Source organism: Callospermophilus lateralis, chromosome 11, assembly GCF_048772815.1.
Source record: "Callospermophilus lateralis isolate mCalLat2 chromosome 11, mCalLat2.hap1, whole genome shotgun sequence".
NCBI classification, from domain to species: domain Eukaryota; kingdom Metazoa; phylum Chordata; class Mammalia; order Rodentia; family Sciuridae; genus Callospermophilus; species Callospermophilus lateralis.
The window spans coordinates 42,080,454-42,100,452 of record NC_135315.1 but is presented as its reverse complement, the minus strand read 5'-3'; the positions used below and the strand labels follow the sequence as shown (position 1 = coordinate 42,100,452).

The 19,999-nt window shown below is 51.4% G+C and overlaps 2 protein-coding genes across 4 annotated transcripts; both read right to left on the bottom strand.

Moving 5' to 3' along the window:
• Window positions 1-282: 282 nt before the first annotated feature.
• Window positions 283-6,305, bottom strand: Traf4 (TNF receptor associated factor 4). Its single transcript, XM_076869540.1, has 7 exons — window positions 6,056-6,305; window positions 3,061-3,112; window positions 2,364-2,468; window positions 2,132-2,293; window positions 1,888-2,049; window positions 1,648-1,803; window positions 283-1,419 (listed from the first exon to the last, which is right to left on the bottom strand). The coding sequence occupies exons 1-7, from the start codon at window positions 6,196-6,198 to the stop codon at window positions 787-789; spliced, it is 1,413 nt and encodes a 470-aa protein (XP_076725655.1). The 5' UTR covers window positions 6,199-6,305; the 3' UTR covers window positions 283-786.
• A 430-nt stretch (window positions 6,306-6,735) lies between these two features.
• Window positions 6,736-19,971, bottom strand: Nek8 (NIMA related kinase 8). 3 transcript variants are annotated; one of them, XM_076869534.1, is made up of 15 exons: window positions 19,905-19,971; window positions 15,196-15,401; window positions 14,728-14,960; window positions 14,151-14,282; window positions 13,433-13,641; window positions 13,203-13,282; window positions 12,941-13,122; window positions 12,703-12,853; window positions 12,263-12,339; window positions 11,593-11,710; window positions 8,934-9,084; window positions 8,530-8,693; window positions 8,286-8,444; window positions 7,960-8,118; window positions 6,736-7,587 (listed from the first exon to the last, which is right to left on the bottom strand). In XM_076869534.1, exons 1-15 carry the CDS (start codon window positions 19,949-19,951, stop codon window positions 7,562-7,564), a joined length of 2,094 nt encoding a protein of 697 aa, XP_076725649.1. In that variant the 5' UTR covers window positions 19,952-19,971; the 3' UTR covers window positions 6,736-7,561. The 3 variants fall into 3 exon arrangements, with proteins under 3 accessions (XP_076725649.1, XP_076725648.1, XP_076725647.1); XM_076869533.1 differs by having other exon boundaries at window positions 6,737-7,590; XM_076869532.1 differs by having other exon boundaries at window positions 6,737-8,118.
• Between the last annotated feature and the right edge of the window lie 28 nt (window positions 19,972-19,999).

The window sequence follows — 19,999 nt, the reverse complement described above, 5'->3', positions numbered from 1 at the left end:
CCTGGGGCTGGGGCTGGGGCTTGCTTATGACATAGCATTTGATTTTTGGTGAGTAAAGAACTGGGGATTCCAGCCTTATCCTGCACCTCTCCCATTTAACCACCAGGAGGCAGCAACAGGTCTTTTCCAAAGCCTGCTGTGGTTCCCCCTGGTGCCCACCAGAGGGCAAACCAGCAGGGCAGCTGATCTTGGGGTCATAGTGGCAGCACTTCTCTTCTTTGCATAGTTAGCCCCAACCTCCCAGGGACTTAACTAACTCGGAGGAGACAGGCTGGAACCAAGTTAATAAATACAATTCAGGATTTATTAAAAATCAGGGCTCCCCTGCTGTGCCTTCCTGGTGCTAAGGAAATAAATAACCAGAAGGGACACAGCTGGGGAAAGAAAAATCAATCACAAGACAGATTTTTTTTTTTAAACTACCCCTCCCTTTCCCAATCCCTCCCCCTATGGCTCTTGGGACATAGCACCTGAGCAGGTACCTCAGTCCAAGTAGAATGTGGCTGGCACCAAGGCATACCTGCCCTGCCCAGGAGGGGAAACAGGCCCTGGGATCACTTGTTTCCAGCCCTTGATAACCCAGAGACCTGCTCCCCGCAGGGACCAGGGCTGAAGCACCAATTCGAGGCACCTGAGGGTGGTAGTGGTAGGGGGAGAACAGGGTAACAACCCAGGCAGCATAAGTAGCTGAAAGGAGGTCCGGCCCCCTCTCCAGGTTCAACCAGTGCCTGATAAGTCATGTCCCATCCATGCCCCCTTCTCCCCTTGAGCCTGCCAGCTCTGCACTCAGCTGAGGATCTTCCGGGGCAGTTCAACAGAGGCACGGATGAAGACTGCATCATCTCGCACATAGTTTCGCTTTCGGATATCCTGGTGGGAGATGAACTTGGGGTATCCAAAGCCCAGAGAACTCTCATCCAAGGAGCCTCGCCAAGTGCCTGGCTTTTGGAAATTTTTCCAGTTTGGGTCAGGGTGGAAAGTCTCAGTGACATGCTGTGGCTTAGCAAGCCCTGGGTCGCTCTGATCCAGCAGGGAGAAAGTGACACGACGGGCAAAGGGCCACTCAAGGAGATTGTCAAAGGCGCCTGGTAGCACACGAATGTACAGAGAGAGATGTGTGCCCTCACCACTGCCGTTGCCATTGAGGAATGCAGACACCTGTAGCTTGTAACCATACTTATGTGTATAGAAGGCTGGGCTGAAGCACTCGAGGTTGGGCTTGGCCTTGGCCTCTTGTAGCCGCCGCCCATAGCTGCCAATCTTCCAGATGAGCACGCCATCACTGCCTACTGATAGTTCCTCCAGCTCTCGACGCAGCTCCTGCAGCTCCTGCCGCTGCCGGCTCACCAGGGCACACATCATAGCCAGATGTGGCTTCACACTCTCCTCCACGTGCCGCGCCATTGCCAGCTTAGGGCACTGTTGGCAAAGCCCCAGGCAATGAGGGAAGGGAGGACTGTTACCAAAAGGGGAAGGCGCAGGGGTAGCAGGCGCCCAACTCTGCATGAGGAAGACAGGGTGCTAGGAAGAACCTGTAGCTGAACAGCAGGGGGAAGGACCTCAAAGAACTAAACTGCCAGGAAACCTAGCCTTCATCTAGGACTTCATGGGCTAAAGAGGGGTTGACAGGAAGAAGGGGCATCTCACCCTGTGCTTGCAACCGGAGTCTTTGAAGGGGCATAGCACCAAGGCAGTGCTACAGCTGTCCTTCAGATGATTTGGCAGATCCTCCCGAGCCACAGTGCCCACGCCACACTGGTTAGGGCAGGGCACAGGCAGCCTTGGGCACTGGTACTGGTGACTCTGGGACCACAAAGATAGATAGCAATCAATAGACCGACCCCAATATCTTCTACCCCCCAACCCACAGCTCAGGAAAGGCCTTACCTGGATGGTGTCAAAGACAAATTCCTTTGTGCAATAGGTACAAGGCTGGGTGCGCTTGGGGCACTCAGAAGTGGCATGCTGGGCCAGTAGTCGCCGCATCATGCGGGCACCGCACTTGTTCTCACAGTACACACTCTCTTGGGGGCACATACCCTCATGGCTCTGTAGTGATGATGGAGGGGTTGAGTTAAGGGATGCCTGGGCCATCTGCTGCCCCCTTCACCCTTAGCCAGGACCCACTCACCTCATAGGCTTCCCCACTGAAGTCACAGCCACAGAACTCGCATTTGAGGCGCCGCTTTGGGCAGTCGTGTTGCAAGTGTGCAGGCAGATCACGGCGACTCAGCTTGGCAGGACAGCGATTGGGGCAGGGAACTACATTGAAGCTGCAGGTATTCAGGTGTCCCTGGTGGGAAGAACTGCAATCAGCATCTGCCGAGGATGGGGTAGTTCCACCCCTACCAATAGAACCTCACCTGTAAATGACGAAGTGGCCCACTCCAGCGGCAACCCTCCTCACTGTGGATGCAGCGGATGGGCAGGCCTAGCACCTGGACCTCCAGCTCTGGGTCTGGGTAGATCTGGAAGCGAGAATGGGGAGAAATGGCCAGGGTCAGAATCTGTTATAAACCCCAAGTCTCATCCCACTCCCCATCCCCAGTTTCTTGGCTCCACTTAGAGCCAGTAACAGCCTCTCTTGGGCTATTTGCTGCTCTGTGCCCAAAGATAAAAGGCACGGCAGGTGGTATCTGCTTTGCTGTTGGATCCCAGGGTCCCTAACGTGCCTCTGACACCCTTTGGAGACAGCCAATCAGTCTGCTCAGTCCCAGGCTGTAGCATCCCCCACCTTCTGCTTCCTTCCCCCGATACAGGGGTCTTGGCCCTCAGCCACAGGTCTAACTTGCCACCGGAAAGGGAAGGAACACTTCTTAAGCGCACAGAGCAGCTCTGTGCACCCCCATAGGCTGGGCATTGTGCCTGCCCTCCAGGGCAAACACAGGCCTCCGTTTGCAAACTGGCCTGGTGGGAGAGAACAGGCTACCTTTGTGGGGGCACGCGATCCCAAGATTCTGGGTTGACACTGGCCCTGAGCCCACTGGCTGCCAGTAAGTTCCAGCCTCCACCAAGAGCAACAGCCTGAATCTGGGCTTCCGACTAGCTTTGCAGGCTCACCTTGGCATAGTCCAGGGGAAGTTGGTCCTCAGGGCATTTGAAGACTCCTTCACTGAAAAGGAGAGAGGGCAGTGTCAAGGCTCTTTATTATGGGAAGGGAGATCCTTGAGCCCCACCCACTAAACCAGAGGAGCCTCTGTCCCTTACCAGACCGGTTCCCAACCAGCCACAGCTGAGACAATGAGGCAAGCAGAGGCCTGAGGGGACCCACTTCTCCAGGGCCTCAGAAGACCCTAGCCCTAATCCTGGGAAAAGGGGTTCAGGGTCCAGTGAAGGCAGAGAGAGCTGCCTCAGACTGCACTTGGCCAACAGGTGGCAGCTGGCACCTCCTCCCTGGATGGCAGCTGGACTGGGAAAAAACAAACTGCCCAGCTACCTCCTCCCCCCTGGGTCATTTTCATTGGCTGGGCTGAAGCTGATGGGGAGGGTGAATAGGGATGGGCTGAGATTAAGTGCCAGGGCTACCCAGCCCCCATGAAGGTACCAGGCCAAGAACCAAGGCAAAGGTCAGCTTGGGGCCACTTATGCCATCCTTCCCCTCCTCTTTGAGGGTGTGTCTCCTAAAAGAAAAGGGAGGAAAGACAAGTTCCCTGGCACTGTGTTTACATTCCCACCCAGTCCTCACCACCTGCTTGAGGAGAGTTGAAATGTTCTCATTTACAGGTGACAGAACGAAGGCTCACAGATGAAATAGCACCTGGATATGTCTATATCCCTTTCAGCAGCCCAGACAGGTTCTACTGTACCATAAGGCACAGAGGAGGCCAAAATGTCCAGGCAAACACAGCCAAGACTTGGGTCACAGCTGTCTAGGCTTCTGACCCACCTTCCTTTCAATTGTCCCCTTCTCCACCAATCCCTACCTGGCTATAGTATTCAAGGACTCTGGTGGCACACTTCCTCCTGCAGCATGCCCTTGCTAACCCCAGCCAGGACCAGTCACACGTCTGGCAGGACTGGAGGCCCCTAGGCATGGCATTCCTGGCAGGTCTGAGTCAGGTGGGTGGGAGGCAGGCAGGCAGGCATCAAGGTGGAAGCAGAGGCCTCACAACAGTCCTGTCTTAAAGGCACTTTCCGGGCCTGGGCAACCCATGCCCCAGGTGCCCAGAATGATTTCTAGCACCCATCTCCTCCCTGCCTTCACTATCACTGGCCATTCCACCAATGCCCAGAACAATATGTGCCCAGCCTTACTGGCAAACCTGAGTAATGGCCCTGGCAGGAATGGGGAAAGAAAGAGGGGTGGACAAAGGGGGAGGGGTCCACTTGGCTGATTCAGGAATGTGCTGATTTAGTGGTTTTGGAACCGGCTGGGGGTGGGTGGGCGCAGATGGGACACAGGGCACACAAGTTCCTAGGCTTCAGGAAGAAGCTTACCCTAAAGCTTGGGGCCCAGCCGGGACAAAGGTTTGGCTAGGGCTATGGACAACCTAGCTTGTACAGTAGGAGTGTCGACCAGGGGCAGAGCCTGCCCAACCACCTTTTCCCTCCAGAAGCGCGGGCAGCAGAGCTCCTAGCGCTGAGGGAAGGGGGGGAGCAGGGACAGAACCTACTCCAGGCTGTGCAGTGGAGGCCCAGGCCCAGGGGAGAAGACAGGATGGGGGGAGGGGGCTGTGGGAGAGGAAGAGGGGATTTCCGGGAGGGGGGAGGGGCAGAAGCAACGGAGTGGGGCCAGAGGAGTAGATGGGGAGGGAGGGAAACGGGTCTGACAGTCCCCACCCCCCCTCTCCTTCCCCAGGCTTGAATCACAGTTAAGGGTGGGTCAGCTGGAGGGGGCTGGCTCAGCTGGCCTCATCTGGAAACCAAAGGGCTGGGGAAGGGCTGCCAAGACAATGGGCCCCGTGTGTGTCTGTAGGGGAGTTAAGTGTGTACACCACAGGGAGGAAGGAGGGGGAAGGGGAGGAGGGGGCAGGACAGCAGCTTGTGCACGAGTGTAAGTGAGGGCAGGGGCTGAGCGGCTTGCAGGGAACAAAAAACAAAGGGCCTGTGGAGATTTCCGCCAGCTAGGGGCTGCGGAGAGCCGAGGGTGGGATAACTGCAGCCAGAGCCCCAGACATGCTCTCCCGGTCTGGGCCCCTCCGCACAGCAAACAGCCTCCTGAACCGTGGCTGATCCCCGAGCTCCGAAGGCAAGACCTAGCCAGGAGTCCCCACGCTCTCTCACTTCCTCTCCCCACACCCTAGCCTGATCAGTTTCCAGAGTGGGCAGGTTGGATTCCAGACCGCACAGGGCGCCCAGAAACTTGATGGATGCCTAAGAAACAAGGAGTGATCTGGGTCCTGAGTGGGCAGGGGCGTTCAGGGGTCGACCCCCGCCTTAACAGTGTATTGCCCACCCGCTGTACTCAAGACCGCCCCTCTCCAAGAGAAAAGAGACACCCAAAGGGCACCCGCTTCAGGGAAGGGTTGTAGTATCACAATGCTCCCTCTATTGTGTGACCACTGGAGCCCATGCCCGAATCACAATCAAGCCCTCGACTGTGTGACCCCGGGCAAGTCGCGGCCTTTCTTTGAATCTCTGGTTTCATCTGTGAAATGGGAGAACAATAGCAACCAGTATCTGAGCGCCCGAAGGATCACAGAAATTAGAGCGACGGACTCTCCAAAGGCTTAAAGTGCAGTGGGGGAGAGAGGGTTTTGTCCTTCTCTTCCTTGAAAGATGTAAAGTTCAAGGATAAGGCCGCTCCCCTCAGGTGAGGGGGAAGGGCCGGCCATAGGTCAGGAAAAGCGTCTTTTCCTTGTCCGCATGGCTGGGCGGCTCGGAGTTCTTCCCACCTGGCGCCTGGCAATTGGGATCAGGGACCCTACGAATAAGTGCGTGGGGTCTTCCCCTGGGGTCTGACAACATCGCCGCCCTGTGACGTCACGGTGGGCGCCCCTGAGGTCACGGGCCCGCGGCGTAGACAAAGGCCCGGCGTGCTTTGGGACTGGGCCCCTCCCCAAGTAGTTCCCTCCCTCTCCGCCACCGGCGGTCCCTGGATGACCCCGAGCCGCACCTGAGGAACTCCTGCAGGCAGGTGTCGCAGAAGCGGTGGCCACAGGTAGAAACCTGCACGGGCTCGCGCATGGGTTTTCCGCACAGCGGGCACAGCAGCCGCCGCTTGGGCTTCTCCAGGAACTTGTAGTCGAAGCCGGGCATGGCGGGAGAGCGGCGGGCACGGGCAAGCGGGGCCGGGCACGCGGCGGCCCCACAGCCCGCGCCTCGCTCCGGCCGCGCTCGCGGCTCCGGGCGGCGCCGACTGGCAGCCCCGGCCAAAGCCCGGCCCGCAAGGCCGCCCGCCGGAAGAGGGGGCGGAGCCGCGCCCGCGCGGTCCTAGTGCCTGGCCCGCCGGGCGCCCCGCCCACACCTTAAGCCTTAGTTCTGGGGTTAGTTGTGAGTAGACTGACTCCCGGGCCACGAACGTGAGCCGGGCTCGTCCACTCCGGGAAACAGGGGCTTCTTTCCCTTAGCACGAAGCTTCCTTTCTCCCTGGCGCTGGGTTGAAGCGCAGGGCCCCGGGGGAGTGGGGCTGTGCTACAAAGGTTTGCTTCTCCGGAGGCCACAGCAGGGCTTCCAGGGCCACGCACCTCCCAGGGCCCCAGGGCCCCAGGTGCTAGGCAGCCGAAGCCTGGCAACCAGATCAGAGGAGCCCCACTGGGCTGGGATGAGGAGGACGGGCTGGGCGCTGGGCCAGAGGAACCTCAGCCCCAGCCCCTGGCGGCTCCCACATTCCTCCCTGGGCCTCAGCTTTGGCCATGCAATGGCAAGTAGTTGGGCCCAGCCCAGTACTGAGGTTTCTGGCCACCATCACCCACGCCTGAAGAGACCATGCTCCAGGCAAGCAGTTGATAATTTTTATTAGAGCTACTTCCAGTCTTTTGGGAAACCTGTCTAGTTGAGCCAACTACCTTTTCCCCCAACCCGGGTTCGGGGACAGGCAGGGGGTGTTGAGCAACTTTCTGCCCTGATTGTCTTCATGACTCTTGCACTCCCGTAAAGGAAGGCTCTCAGAGTTTGTGCAGGAGGGGGTGGGGCAGGCAGGAGGCTTCTCTCAGACACTCCTGTCTCAGGCCATGCAGGGACTAGGCAGGCCCAATGGCCAGCCTAGGCAGGTTCCAGCTTGCCCTACTCAAGCTTGGAGCTGGTCTCACAGGGGTCACCAAGGACTTATTTCTGAGCGGAGGGAGAGGGCAGGAACTGAGTAAAGCCATAGGGATGGCTTTTTTAGGGATGCCTTTGGAGATCACCCTGCTTCCAAAGACTAGGTCTGGCTGCCAACTCCAGTGAGGCTGGACCACTATGAATAGTGAATAAGGAAAGAGGGAAAGGAGATGCTGGGGAATAGAGGTGGCTGAGGTTTCCCTATCTAGGGTCAAAAGCTGAGCAGGCCTTCACTGTCACTTCCATCCTGATGATATCACAATCCAGAAGGCTGGTGGGAAGTCATGCCTTAGGCACCTAAACTTTTCAGAATACTCAGAAGAGAAGCAATATCAGGGTGGTCCAGAGGTGTCCGGGTGCCTCATGGAGGGACTGGCTCATCTGTGACTGCTGGAGAGTATTAAAGAGAAATCCCTGCAGCTTCCTTGAGGGCAGTGCCTCCAGCTAGCATTGCATCCACTTCCTCCTATTGGGCCTTGGAATGTCCAGGGCCAGCAATGGATGTTCAACATCAACTTGACCCAGGGTGTAGGAGGAGAAAGAATGCATGTGAGCTCTGGGGAGCAGTGGAGGGAGCCCTTTCAATGAGGCTCAAAAACCCAACCCTTGCCCACCCAAGCAGAAAGCTCAGAGTTTTACCTGGAAGCTTCTGCTTTCATTTATCCTGGGGGCTTGTGATATAACTGCAGGGGATAGGTTTGTGGGGAGAGGACAGTTGGGTTAACACTTATGTGTATAAGGTGGGAAAAGATAACTCACGTCGAATAGCCAGGAGAGTGTTTCCATGGCAACAGGACACAGATGTCACTGTGTAAGGGTGTGTCTCATCCAGCTGCACTGGCCGAGGGAGCCCAGCATCTTCATCCTTCCTTCCTAGTCGTCCTCTGGCTCCTTTGCCCCAAGAGTAAACTTCACCCTCTGCCAGAGAGAATCCCAAGGTGGGAAGGGGAAGGGAAGGGGTACAGCCTAAGCAAGTACTATACAACCATACTGATTCCAACAGGAGATTGCTGAGGCCAGTGGTCCTGAGCATGATAACTCCCCACTATCTATACCTCAGTCTGCCCCATCATGCCTACCCTCACCTGCACCAATGGCTACTGTGAAGGCATCTCCACAGGCCACTGTCACCATCTTGATGCCCTCAAGGCCCTGGACTCGACATGGTGCTCGGCTGCCCCGGCGGGCATTAGTACCCAACTGCCCATGCTGATTGCTGCCAAACGTGTAGCAGTCACCTGAGGCTGTGGGAAAGGGAAGAGGAAGGAAAGGGACACCTTAACAGAGGTCCCAAGGAGACCAGGTGAGTCCCCCTCAAGTACTACTCACCAGTCACAGCAGCTGAATGAGCAGTACCTAGGTCAACACTCAACAGGGGCTCCCGATCCAGGGGTGCAGAGCCTAATGGAGTAAAGGTCAGGGCTTCCTCTACTTGCTGGTGGGGTACAGACTCCTCTCCAAGGGAGTGATGGTCTAGGCCCAGCTTATTGAACCTAAAGGCAAAGCCACAAACCAGTGCAACTGACAGTTTGTATACACTGCCTCCCCCCACCTATCTAGGCTAGGGCTGGTAGGATCTATCCCATCAGAAGACAGATCTCATCCTGAGGTGAACCAGGCAGCACCCTCAACCCCCTTCAGTTCCCTTGGTGGGAGACAGCAATGAGGCACGGGAAATGTGGCAGCCAAGGAGGGCAAAGGAACATGCTAATCATTCTGATGCATCTATTCACCTATTGCTCCCACAGGCCAAGGCTCTGCCAGGCACGGTGAGGATCATGGAAGAGTCGATGCCACATACAACCCGCTGGGCTTCCTGTCCTAAGGGAACCAGCACCTGCTGAGGACAGCTATGGGACTCCCTGGTGCCTAGTCCCAGCCTGCCTAAAAGAAGAAACCAGGATGGGGTTAGTTTGAACTCTAGGACTGGTGATGCCAGAATGAGGAGAGGCCTACTGAGGAGGGAACAAAATGAGTAGAGGCTATTCTCAGCCTGAAATAGCTTTCCTAGGCCCCTCTGTTGGTCAAAATCTTCAGATGCCACCTCTGCCCTTTCCAGGTGACATTGCTGTTCTTTGAATTCCCATACCTCTGAACCTTGGATGTAGCCCTGACACTGTCTATCCTCTAGCATGCTACAGTACTCATAAGACTGAGTACTCTGGGCTGGGGATATAGCTCAGTTGGTAGAGTGCTTACCCCACATGCACAGGGCCCTGGTTTCAATCCCCAGCACCACACACACAAAAAATGACTGAGTACTCTCCCAGCACAATGGTGCATACTTGTAATCCTAGCAACTGGAGAGGCTAAGGTAGAAGGACAGCTTAAGCAGCTTAGTGAGATCCTGTCTCAACATGAAAAGCAAAAAGTAATGGGGATGGGCTGGGGTTGAGCTCAGTGGTAGAGTGCTTGCCTCGCTTGTATGAGGCCCTGGGCTTGATCCTCAGCACCACATAAAAATAAATAAATGAAAATAAAGATATTGTGTCCATCTACAACTAAAAAAATATTTAAAAAGGAATGGGATGTAGCTCAGAGGTAACATCCCTAGGTTCGATCCTCAATCCCAATAAGTAAAAATTTAAAAAACAGACTGAATCCTCCAGGAGAACAGGACCCATCTATGTCATCCCTAGTCTAAGTGCCAAGACTGATGCTTGGCATAGAAAGAGCCTCAATAAATATAGCTGCATGGGCTATAAGTAGTTCAATGGTAGAACATGTTCTTAGTATGTGTTTGATCCCCAGCCCTGCAAAAAAATACTGTTGAATATGTGGAATCTCTCCATTATTATTTTTTTTTTTAGAGAGAGAGAGAGAGAATTTTTAATATTTATTTTTTAGTTTTCGGAGGACACAACATCTTTTCTTTGTATGTGGTGCTGAGGATCGTACCCAGGCCGCACGCATGCCAGGCGAGCGCGCTACCGCTTGAGCCACATCCCCAGCCCGGAATCTCTCCATTATTATGTTGTAAGCACAAGAAAGAAGCCCCATCATTTTTCTTTTTTTTTTTTTTTGGTACCAGGGATTGAACCCAGGGGTACTTAACCACTGGGCCACATTCCTAGCACCGCCCCCCCCACTTTAAAATATTTACATATTTTTAGTTCTCAATGGACCTTTATTTTATTTACTTAATATGCAGTGCTAAGAATCAAACCCAGTGTCTCACACATGCCAGACAAGTGCTGTACTACTGAGCTACAACCCCAGACCTTTTTATTTATTTTTAAAATTTTTATTTTATTATTTTTTGGGGATACCAGGAATTGAATTCAGGAGCACTTGGCCACTGAGCCACACCCCAAGCCCTATTTTTGTATTTTATTTAGAGGCAGGGTCTCACTAAGTTGCTTAATGCCTCGTCATTGCTGAGGCTGGCTTTGAACTCGAATTCCTCCTGTCTCAGCCTCCCAAGTCACTAGGATTACAGGCATGTGCCACCTTACCTAGGAATTTTTTTAAAATTTTTAAATACTTTTTTCATTGTAGATGGACACAATCACAATACCTTTATTTATTTGTTTATTTTTATGTGGTGCTGAGGATTGAACCCAGTGCCTCGAACTTGCTAGGAAAGCACTCTACCACTGAGCCACAACGCCCACCCTTTTTATTTTTTATTTTGAATCAGGGTCTCACTAGTCGCTGAGGCTGGCTTTTAACTCGAGATCCTCCTGTCTCAGCCTCCCGAGCAGCTGGAATTACAGGCGTGTGGCACCATGCCCAGTATGGGAAGCCACATCTTATTCATCTTGTCTCAGTACCCAGCACAGGGTGAGCATGTAATGGGCATGAAATAAAAATTTGTTGAATGAATTATTAGAATAGAAAAGCTTGGCACATCCTAACGCAATGACACACACCTATAATCCCAGTGGTTCAGGAGGCTGAGAAAGGAGGATCACAAGATCAAAGCCAGCCTCAGCAACTTAGTGAGGTCCTAAGAAACTTAGAAGAACCCTGTCTGAAAAAATAAAAAGGTGGGGCTGGGAATATAGCTCAGTTGGTAGAGTGATAGCCTTGCATGCACAAGGCCCTGGGTTCAATTCCCAGCACCACAAAAAAAATAAAAAAATAAAAAAAAATAAAAAGGGCTGTTGGTTGTAGCTCAGTAGTAGAGCACTTGCCTAGCATGTGTGAGACACTGGTTTTGATCCTCGGCACCACATAAAAATAAATAAAATAAAGATACTAAAAAATAAATAAATAAAAATAAAAAGGTCTAGGACATAGTTCAGTGATTTCAATCCTCAGTACTACTGGGGAAAAAAAAAAATTGAGAGAAGAGAGAATGGACCATGGGGTGGAAGGTGGGTACAAAGGGGAACAAATCATGGCTAAAGAGACAGAACCTAGAGGCTAAAGCCAGAGTAGGGAGCTTACCACCATCTCCACGGCCCCAGGCAAACAGTTCTCGCTCAGTGGACAGGGCCAGCACATGGGAGGCACCACAGGCCACTTGTACCATCTCATAGCCAAGCAGGGCCTCCACTATGGTGGGCTAGAGAAGGGGAGAAAGCAAGGGGAGACTGGGATCTGTTTCTAAACACACACATACACTCTGCCACAGCACCCACTGTGCAGAGAAAGAGGCTGCAGATTCTAAGTGCTGTCTAACTCCTGTCATATAAGGCTCAATGCCACGTGAGACACTGGGGAAGCCTGGTCTTTTTTTTTTTTTCCCCTACCAGGAATTAAACTCAAGAGCACTTAACCACTGAGCCACATCCCCAGCCCTTTTTATTTTTTATTTTGAGAGAGGTTTTCACTAGGTTGCATATAGCCTTGCTGAGTTGCTGAGGCTGCCTTCAAACCTGCAATCTTCCCGCTTTCAGCCTCCTGAGCCACTGGGATTACAGGCATGCACCACCGTGCCTGGGAAGTTTGGTCTTTCTGTACTTCCCCTAAAGCAGCCCAGAGCAGGTGCAGCTTAGGAGCTACAGAGACTTTATGCACCTGGGGACTTCCCTGCCCCCAGCCTGATGTCAACATTCATACGTGGATTCCCTGCCATCCTCTCACTTCCCCTCTCTAGAGTACATGTGACACCTACCTGGCTGATATCAGTGAGGCTGCCATGGCCTAAGCACCCATTGCTGCCACTGCCAAAGGTCATGATGATGCCTCGATCTGGAGAGGTCAATAAGGAAAGAGGAGGGACAGGAGTTAGACTGTTCTCTAGGTGACTAGGTCACTTGTTGATTGGAGGAGCAAGACGAAGCTGGGGTTACAGGCCTTCTCCACTGCCTTGTCCAGTGTGAGACTTTGGACAAGTGACAGCCTCTCTGAACTTTAGTTTTCCCATCTATCATATGGGGATGATTCCATGCCTGTTTCGTAGAGTGAAGGAGATGGTATAAATAAATCTCAACAGCAAGTAGAAACAATAACTTAACAACTAAGAGATGGAAACATTAATTGAGCAATGAGGGAAGTTGCTCTTTGTGGTCTTCTCCTAAATTCCCATGGGGTAGTCCCCCCGGAGAGGCTTACCAGTCAAACAGGCTGTGAAGAGGTCCCCACAGGCCACATGCTTGATAGTCACGCCTGACTGGCCCTCCAGGAAACGGGAGATGAACTGGGGCTGAGGCTGCTCCACTGCCCCTGGGAGGAGGGCATTTCCAAGGGCACCTACGGGCGGGGCCTGTGGGGGGGGGAGCTGAACATCTCTCATCCCCCTCAGGGACCTCCCACCCTCTACCTAGTCCAGGCCCCCAGCCAAACTGCTTGCCTCCCACAGGATTAGGCGCCCAGAACGTGTGATCCCGGCCTTCTGTGTGCGCCCAGTGGCCACCTGAACCACCTCTGTGTTAAGCATCGGCAGCTTCAGTGGCGTGCTGAGCCCGCCACCCCATGTGTACACGGATGATAGTGGTGGTGGGATGGCCGGCCTCACAGGTCCCCGGGGGATACCTGCCAGTACAGGACACTGGGTCAGTTAAACTGGCAGGCATAGTGGGGAACCATGGGCCCAAGTACCCACTTCAACTTACCCCTGCAGCGGGTACTAGTAGTTCTGTTCCCTGTGCTGCCCGGGGCCATGGGTGTTCCTGGGGCCAGGGATTTCTCTGCTCTGCAGGACAGATAGGGACCTCAGACACAGAACCTCCCTGACAATCCTATACACAGGCATAGAAGCCTTGCTTGAGGTCTCCTGTGCCCCACAGGGTGCTCCCAACCTCTGCCACCCAAGATCTATTCCTTTTTTCCCCACAGCACAGGCCTCCTCATGCGGATGCTGCCCACATCGGTGTGCAGGTTAAGTAGGGCTCGGATGCAGAGGGGCTGTGCCATGATGTGGCTCAGTGGTGGCCGATGTGCAGGCTCCAGGCTGAGCAGACTCAGGACAAGCTGGCGTAGCTCAGGGCTGTACCGGTCAGAGATGGGCGCAAAGGTGCCGCTCATGATCTTTAACACTAGCGCTGGCAGGTTCTGTGAAGGTGCCAAATTGGGGATGGCCTGAGTGTTGAATTGGGCTTTTGAGCACCCTTGTCCCTCAGCCCCTGGTCTGATGGTGAAAGAACAACCCTGCCTTCAGAGGACTTCATTCTCATTAGGGGACTCCCAGGATGATAGGGGAGCCAAACCCTGCTTTCAGGAATCCATAAGGGAGCTGCTCCAAATTTCTCAGGAGCTGATCCTGTGAAACTCCATGTTGACAAAACTCATAGGCTTGCTCTTGTTAGTGTCCTAATCTGATGGAAGAGATATAACCATGCCATCAGGAGCTCTCTAAAGGGAGGAAAGGAGCCCTACCCTCAGAAATTCATAGTCTGAGCAAGAACCACAGCTCTGCCCTGGGTAATCCACCAGTCTGGATGAGGTAGAGACAGATGGGATTCTCACAAAAAAAAAAAAAAAAAAAAAAAAGAAGTGGTTGGAGCTGAGGGCTGCTGGTGAGGGAGGGATTTCCCAGTTTCCTCAAGGGTGCTTATACTCACTGCAGCCTCAAAGGCCCTCTTGAGGCTGGCCAGCTCATAGAGGACACAGCCCAGGGCCCAGATGTCGCTCTTCTGGTTGTAGGGCTTGCCCTCACACAGCTCAGGGGAAATATAGCATGGAGTACCTACCACCTGCAGGAGAGAAATCTCAGTTACAGCCTGGAGCGGGGAAGGAAAAACAAGGCTCTGGTCATGAGCCCAGTGAGGGACAGATTCTCCCTGAAGCAGGCCAAGGGGTTTCCTCCTGCAAGACTACACAGCCAGGGGCCAAGGAGCTAAGGTCCATTTGTTTGTTTTGGTACCGGAGATTGAGCCCAGAGGTGCTTTACTTGAGAGCTACGTCCCTAGTCCTTTTTATTTTCCATTTTGTGACAGGATCTTGCTAAATTGCTGAGGCTGGCCTCAAATTCTCCATCTTCTTGCCTCAGCCTCCTCAGTCACTGGGATTACTAGCATGTGCAACTACAACTGGCTGAGCCAAGGTTTTTGGAGGGGAAAAGGAGGAGGCAGGGATGTAGAATAGGCCTTGGCCCTCAAGACCTCTAGCACCCTCAAGGCTCCCTCCAAGTCCAGGCACCGTGTAGGCCTTGCTCTTGCTGCTAAGGATCTTGGAGATGCCAAAGTCGCCAATCTTGACAACCATGCGATGTTTGTCAAGAAGGATGTTCTGGGTCTTGAGGTCCCGATGCAGGATGAGATGGGTATGCACGTGATGCAGGGCAAGCAGAATCTGCACAAAAAAGTGCAGGATGGTCTCTTCCTCCAACAGGGAATTGCAGCGCTTTTGGATGAACTCAGCTAGGGTACCACCTGCAGCCCAAGAAACTAATCAAGATCCAGGCTTTTCCATACCCAGGACAATCCCTTTCCTTTTATTGAACAGGTCACTAGAACCAGAGAGGACAAGAAATCTGCCAGGGTCACAAAATTGGGGCCGGAACTCTATACCTCTGACCCTCAGCCAAATCCATTCTAAGGGGAGAAGCCGCCTGATCCTGGAGGTAAAGAACCCCTGCAGCCAGGCCAGTGCAAGGAGCTGACTTACCTGGTGCATATTCCATGGCAATCATGAGGGCCTTGTCCTCTAGGAAGTTCTCATAGTACTCAATGACATTGGGGTGATTTAGCAGCTTGAGCACCTGACACTCATTCTGGGCTGCTTGCCGCTCTTCCTTGGTCATCTGCTCCACTGGGATTTGCTTGATAATCACTAGCTTCTGGTCAGCTTTACGGAGGCACAAGTGCACAATCCTGGAGACAAAGTAGAGGGCAGGTACTAGCTGAACTTCCAGCCATATATCAGACAGAGCAGAGCTAGTAACTGGATGTTCCTCAGTGACTGGGTTTGATCCTCAGCATCACATAAAAATAAAAATAAATATAAATAAAGATACTGTTGGGCTGGGGATGTGGCTCAAGCGGTAGCGCGCTCGCCTGGCATGCGTGCGGCCTGGGTTCGATCCTCAGCACCACATACAAACAAAGATGTTGTGTCCGCTGAAAACTAAAAAATAAATATTAAAAAAATAAAAAAAATAAAGATACTGTTAAAGTACTTAATGGGTGGAAGTCATTCATATTAGTATTTCATTAGTTTTATGTGTGTGTGGGGGTAGATATTGGGGTATTCTACTAGGAATGCTCTATCACTGAGCTATATCCCCATCCCTGATTGTGGTGGCACACATCTGTAATCTCATCAATTTGGGAGGCTGAGGCAAGAAGATTCCAAGTTCGAGGTCAGCCTTAGCAATTTAGCAAGGCCCTAAGCAATTTAGCAATATCCTGTCTCAAAAAACAAAAAGGGAGCTGGGCATGGTGGTGCATACCTGTAATCCCAGCATCTCGGGAGGCTGAGGCAGGAGGATAATGAGTTCAAAACCAGCCTCAGCCAAAGTGAGGCACTAAGCAACTCAGTGAGACCTGTCTCTAAATAAAATACAAAATAGGGCTGGGGATGTGGCTCAGTGGTTGAGTGCCCCTGAGTTCAATCGCTAGTGCTCCCCCCGACCCTGAAAAAAAAAAGGGGGGGGGCTGGGAAGGTAGCTTAGTGGTAAAACACCCCTGGGCTGGGTGTGGTGGCCCATGCCTGCAATCCCAGCAGTTTGGGAGGCTGAGACAGGAGGATCACAAGTTAAAAGCCAGCCTCAGCAATTTAGTGAGGCCCTAAGCAACTTAGTGAAGCCAGACCTAAAAAATAAAAAGGGCTGGGGATGTGGCTCACTGCTTAAGCACCTGGATTCAATGCCCCCCACCAAAAAACAAACAAACAAAAAAACCAATAAACAAAAACCCCACTGAACATAGGAACAGGAAGAACTGGTAACAAACTCTATGCAAGGCCTCATTTTACCCTTGGCACAATGAGATTGAGTTCTGGAGTTAACTGCCTGGGTTTAAATTCTGGCTCTTCCTAATTATCTGGTGTTGGATACATTATATGATATCACCATCTGGAAAACAGAGTTGTTGAGAGAGGATCAAATGAGTAAATGTATGTAAGTAATTTAGCACAGTGCTTGGCCCATAGAAAGTGCTTAATGGGGGCTGGGGTTATGGCTCAGTTTGAAGAGTGCTTCCTTGCATGCACTAGACCCTGGGTTCAATCCCCAGAACTACATTAGAAAAAAAAAAAAAAAAAAAAAAAAAGGCAGGGGTGGGGCTGTGGCTCAGGAGTAAAGCACTTGCCTCTCATGTGTGAGGCACTAGGTTTGATCCTCAGCACCACATAAAAATAAATATAAATATACTGTGTGTTCATCTACAACTAAAAAAATGTTTTAAAAAGTACTACTGGGTGGAAGTCATTCATATTAGTATTTCATTAATTTTATGTGTGTGTGTGTGGGGTGGGTATTGGGGTATTCTACTAGGAATGCTCTATCACTGAGCTATAAACCCATCCCTTTTAATTTTTTTTCACTTTGAGCCAGGTCTCCCTAAGTTGCCCAGGCTGGCCTTGAACTTGGGATCCTCCTGCCTCAACCTCCCCAATTGCTGGGATTATAGGCATGAGTCACCATGCCCAACCATATTAGTATTTGACTTCAACTCTTTGTCAGTGTCCATAAATTCAGGAACTATATTTTTCTTGTTATAGAACAAGAACTTGTTCTAGAATATAGCCCAGTATTTTGTACACAGTAGGAGTTCTGTAGGTATTTGGTAAATGAATAGACTGTAATCTTACCACTTAAGTCTTAATTTTTTATCTCCCTCTCCTATGAGTCCCAGACTGATATATCCAACTCCATCTGCATATCTCACAAACATCTTAAATTTTAACAAATACAAAACAAAATTCTTGATTCTTGTTCCAAAACCTTTCCTTCTTCTGTGTCTTCCATCTGGGTAAATGACACCACCATTTCTGACTTATTAAAATCAGACATGTTGGGGCTGAGAGTAAAATTCAGTGGTGGAGTGCTTGTATAGTATGTACAAGACCCTGAGTTCAATCCTCACCACTGCAAAATAAAGTTGCCTACCATTCAATGACTAATGAGGCCTAACTAGCCCATACCTAAGTTAAAAAAAAAAAAAAGCCAGGTGTGGTGGCATATGCCAGTAATCCCAGTCTCAGGAGGACTGAAAGTTCCAGGTCAGCCTGGGCAATTTAGTGAGACCTTATCTCAAAATAAAAAAATTAAAAGGGCTGGGGGGTGTTCCTCAGCAGCAGTAGAGTGCCCCTGGGTTCAATCTGCAGTACCCTGTACTGGAGAAGAGAAAAAACAAAACAAACAAACAAACAAAAAAACCCAACACAGGGCCTGGGGATACAGCTGAGTGGTGGAAATGTTTGCCATGTGAAAAAGCAAGAAACCCTAGGACCAATCCCCAGCAATACTTCCCCCACCCCCACCAAACAAACAAACAAAGGCAGGCTTTCTTCAGTCTGTAATCCCAGCTATTCTAGAGGCTGAGGCAGGAGGATCACTCACTGTTTGTTTGTTTTCCTTTTTCTTTTTTATTGAATACAGGAGATCAAACCCAAGGCCTTGAGCAAGCACTCTAACACTGAGCTAAAACTCCAGCCTTTGGTTTTAAACAAGCTCTGATGGCTGGTTGTTGTGACATGTGCTTGCAATTCCAGGAGGCTGAGGCAGGAGGATCCCAAGTTCAAGGCTAGCCTCAGCAATTTGGCAAGACCCTTTCTCAAAATAAAGTAAAATAAAAAAGAGGTGAGGGAGATGGGCATGCTGGCACACACTGTAATCCCAACAACTAGGGAGGTTGAGGTAGGAGGACTACAAGTTCAAAGCCAGCCTCAGCAATTTAATGAGGCCCCCAGGAACTTAGCAAGACAATGTTTCAAAATCATAAAAAGGTCTGGGGATGTGGCTCAGTGGTTAAGCACCCCTGGATTCAGGGTCCCTGGTACAAAAAAAAAAAAAAAAAAGAAGTTAGGGGACCAGGCATTATGGCCCACACCTGTAATCCCAGCAGCTTGGGAGGCCAAGGCAGGAGGATTGTGAGTTCAAATCCAACCTCAGCAATTTAGTGAGGCCCTAAACAACTTAGTGAGACTGTCTCAAAAAATAAGAGACGTGGATGTGGCTCAGTAGTTAAGTGACTCTGGGTTCAACTCCTGTACCAGATAAAAATAAATAAAACTCTTCCTTGGGCTGGGTGTCTATGTAGCTCAGTGATAATGCATGTGTTTGGCCTTTGGAGGCCCTGGGTTCAATTTCCAGCACAAACAAACGCTCTTGCCCTTATACTAAATCAATTAAACCCCTTTACCTCATTTTAAGAGACATAATCTATTCCCTGCTCTCCATGACAATCATATTTTACACCATTCTTTACCTTGCCCACTACATTCCAACTACACTAATCTTTTTTCAGTTTCTTTTTTGGTACTGGCAATTGAACCCAAGGGTGCTCTGCCACTGAACTACATCCCCAGCCCTTTTAACTTTTTAAATTTTGAGACAGTGTCTCGCTAAATTGCCAAGAGTGCCTTGGAACTTGCAATCTTTTTACCTCAGCCTCCCCATCAAGCTTGGCATCTGTTTCTTGATTGTTCTCAATAATTCTTTCCATGTGAGGACCTTTGCATATGCTGCTTCCTTTGCCTGAAAATCTTCTTCCTTCAGAGTACTGGTCTTCATTCCTTATCTTTACATCTCACCTCCCAGAGAATTCCTCCCTAACTACCCCAAGTAATTATTCTCTACCGTTGTACTATCTCAAAATAAAAAATTAAAAGGGCTAAGTTCCTAAAGGGAGAGGAAAAGACTAGTCCTTTTTTTTTTTTTTGGTACCAGGGATTGAACTCAGGGGCTTGACCACTGAGCCGCATCCCCAGCCCTATTTTATACTTTTTTTAGAGACAGGGTCTCACTGAGTTGCTTAGCAGCCTCGCTTTGGCTAAGGCTTGCTTTGAACTCGCAATCCTCCGGCCTCAGCCTCCCAAGCCGCTGGGATTACAGGAGTGAGCCATCACACCCGGCTACCAGTCCAGTTTTGGTCATATCTATATACACACAGCCCAGAATCTGAAGACCTATGCAGCCGGTGTACAAGGGCACCAACAGAAGAATGCCACCCCAGCGCTTAGGAGTGTGGGCGTGGCCTCATTGAAGACGGATCTCCCAGTCCAGACTGAGACCGACCGGAAGCCTGGGCGGGGCTTCCCAGATAGTCGCTCACGCCTAGGAGGCGGAGCTAGCCGGGTAGCAATTTCGCGGTTAGTTTTGGGACTTATTTTCCCACTCCCCAGCAGTTTTCTTCCCTCTACCATTGGCTCACCCGAAGGCACCTCTCCCCACCACTCGGATCCGCTCGTACTTCTCCATCTCATTTCTCAGAACACCGTTTCCGGAACACCCCTATGAGGCGCGTGC

What these genes read in the sequence shown, in the direction of transcription:
- Traf4 (XM_076869540.1), bottom strand. Translation starts at nt 6,198, where the DNA reads ATGCCCGGCTTCGACTACAAGTTCCTGGAGAAGCCCAAGCGGCGGCTG. An exon ending in TTCCCCTGGACTATGCCAAG is followed by an intron (nt 2,469 to 3,060) that starts GTGAGCCTGCAA and finishes TCTCGCTTCCAG; the next exon opens with ATCTACCCAGACCCAGAGCT. An exon ending in TCAGTGGGGAAGCCTATGAG is followed by an intron (nt 2,050 to 2,131) that starts GTGAGTGGGTCC and finishes TCATCACTACAG; the next exon opens with AGCCATGAGGGTATGTGCCC.
- Nek8 (XM_076869532.1), bottom strand. Translation starts at nt 19,951, where the DNA reads ATGGAGAAGTACGAGCGGATCCGAGTGGTGGGGAGAGGTGCCTTCGG. An exon ending in GGCGCCTAATCCTGTGGGAG is followed by an intron (nt 12,854 to 12,940) that starts GCAAGCAGTTTG and finishes CCCCCCCCACAG; the next exon opens with GCCCCGCCCGTAGGTGCCCT. An exon ending in CTGGGGCCGTGGAGATGGTG is followed by an intron (nt 9,085 to 11,592) that starts GTAAGCTCCCTA and finishes TTCTTCTTTTAG; the next exon opens with GCAGGCTGGGACTAGGCACC.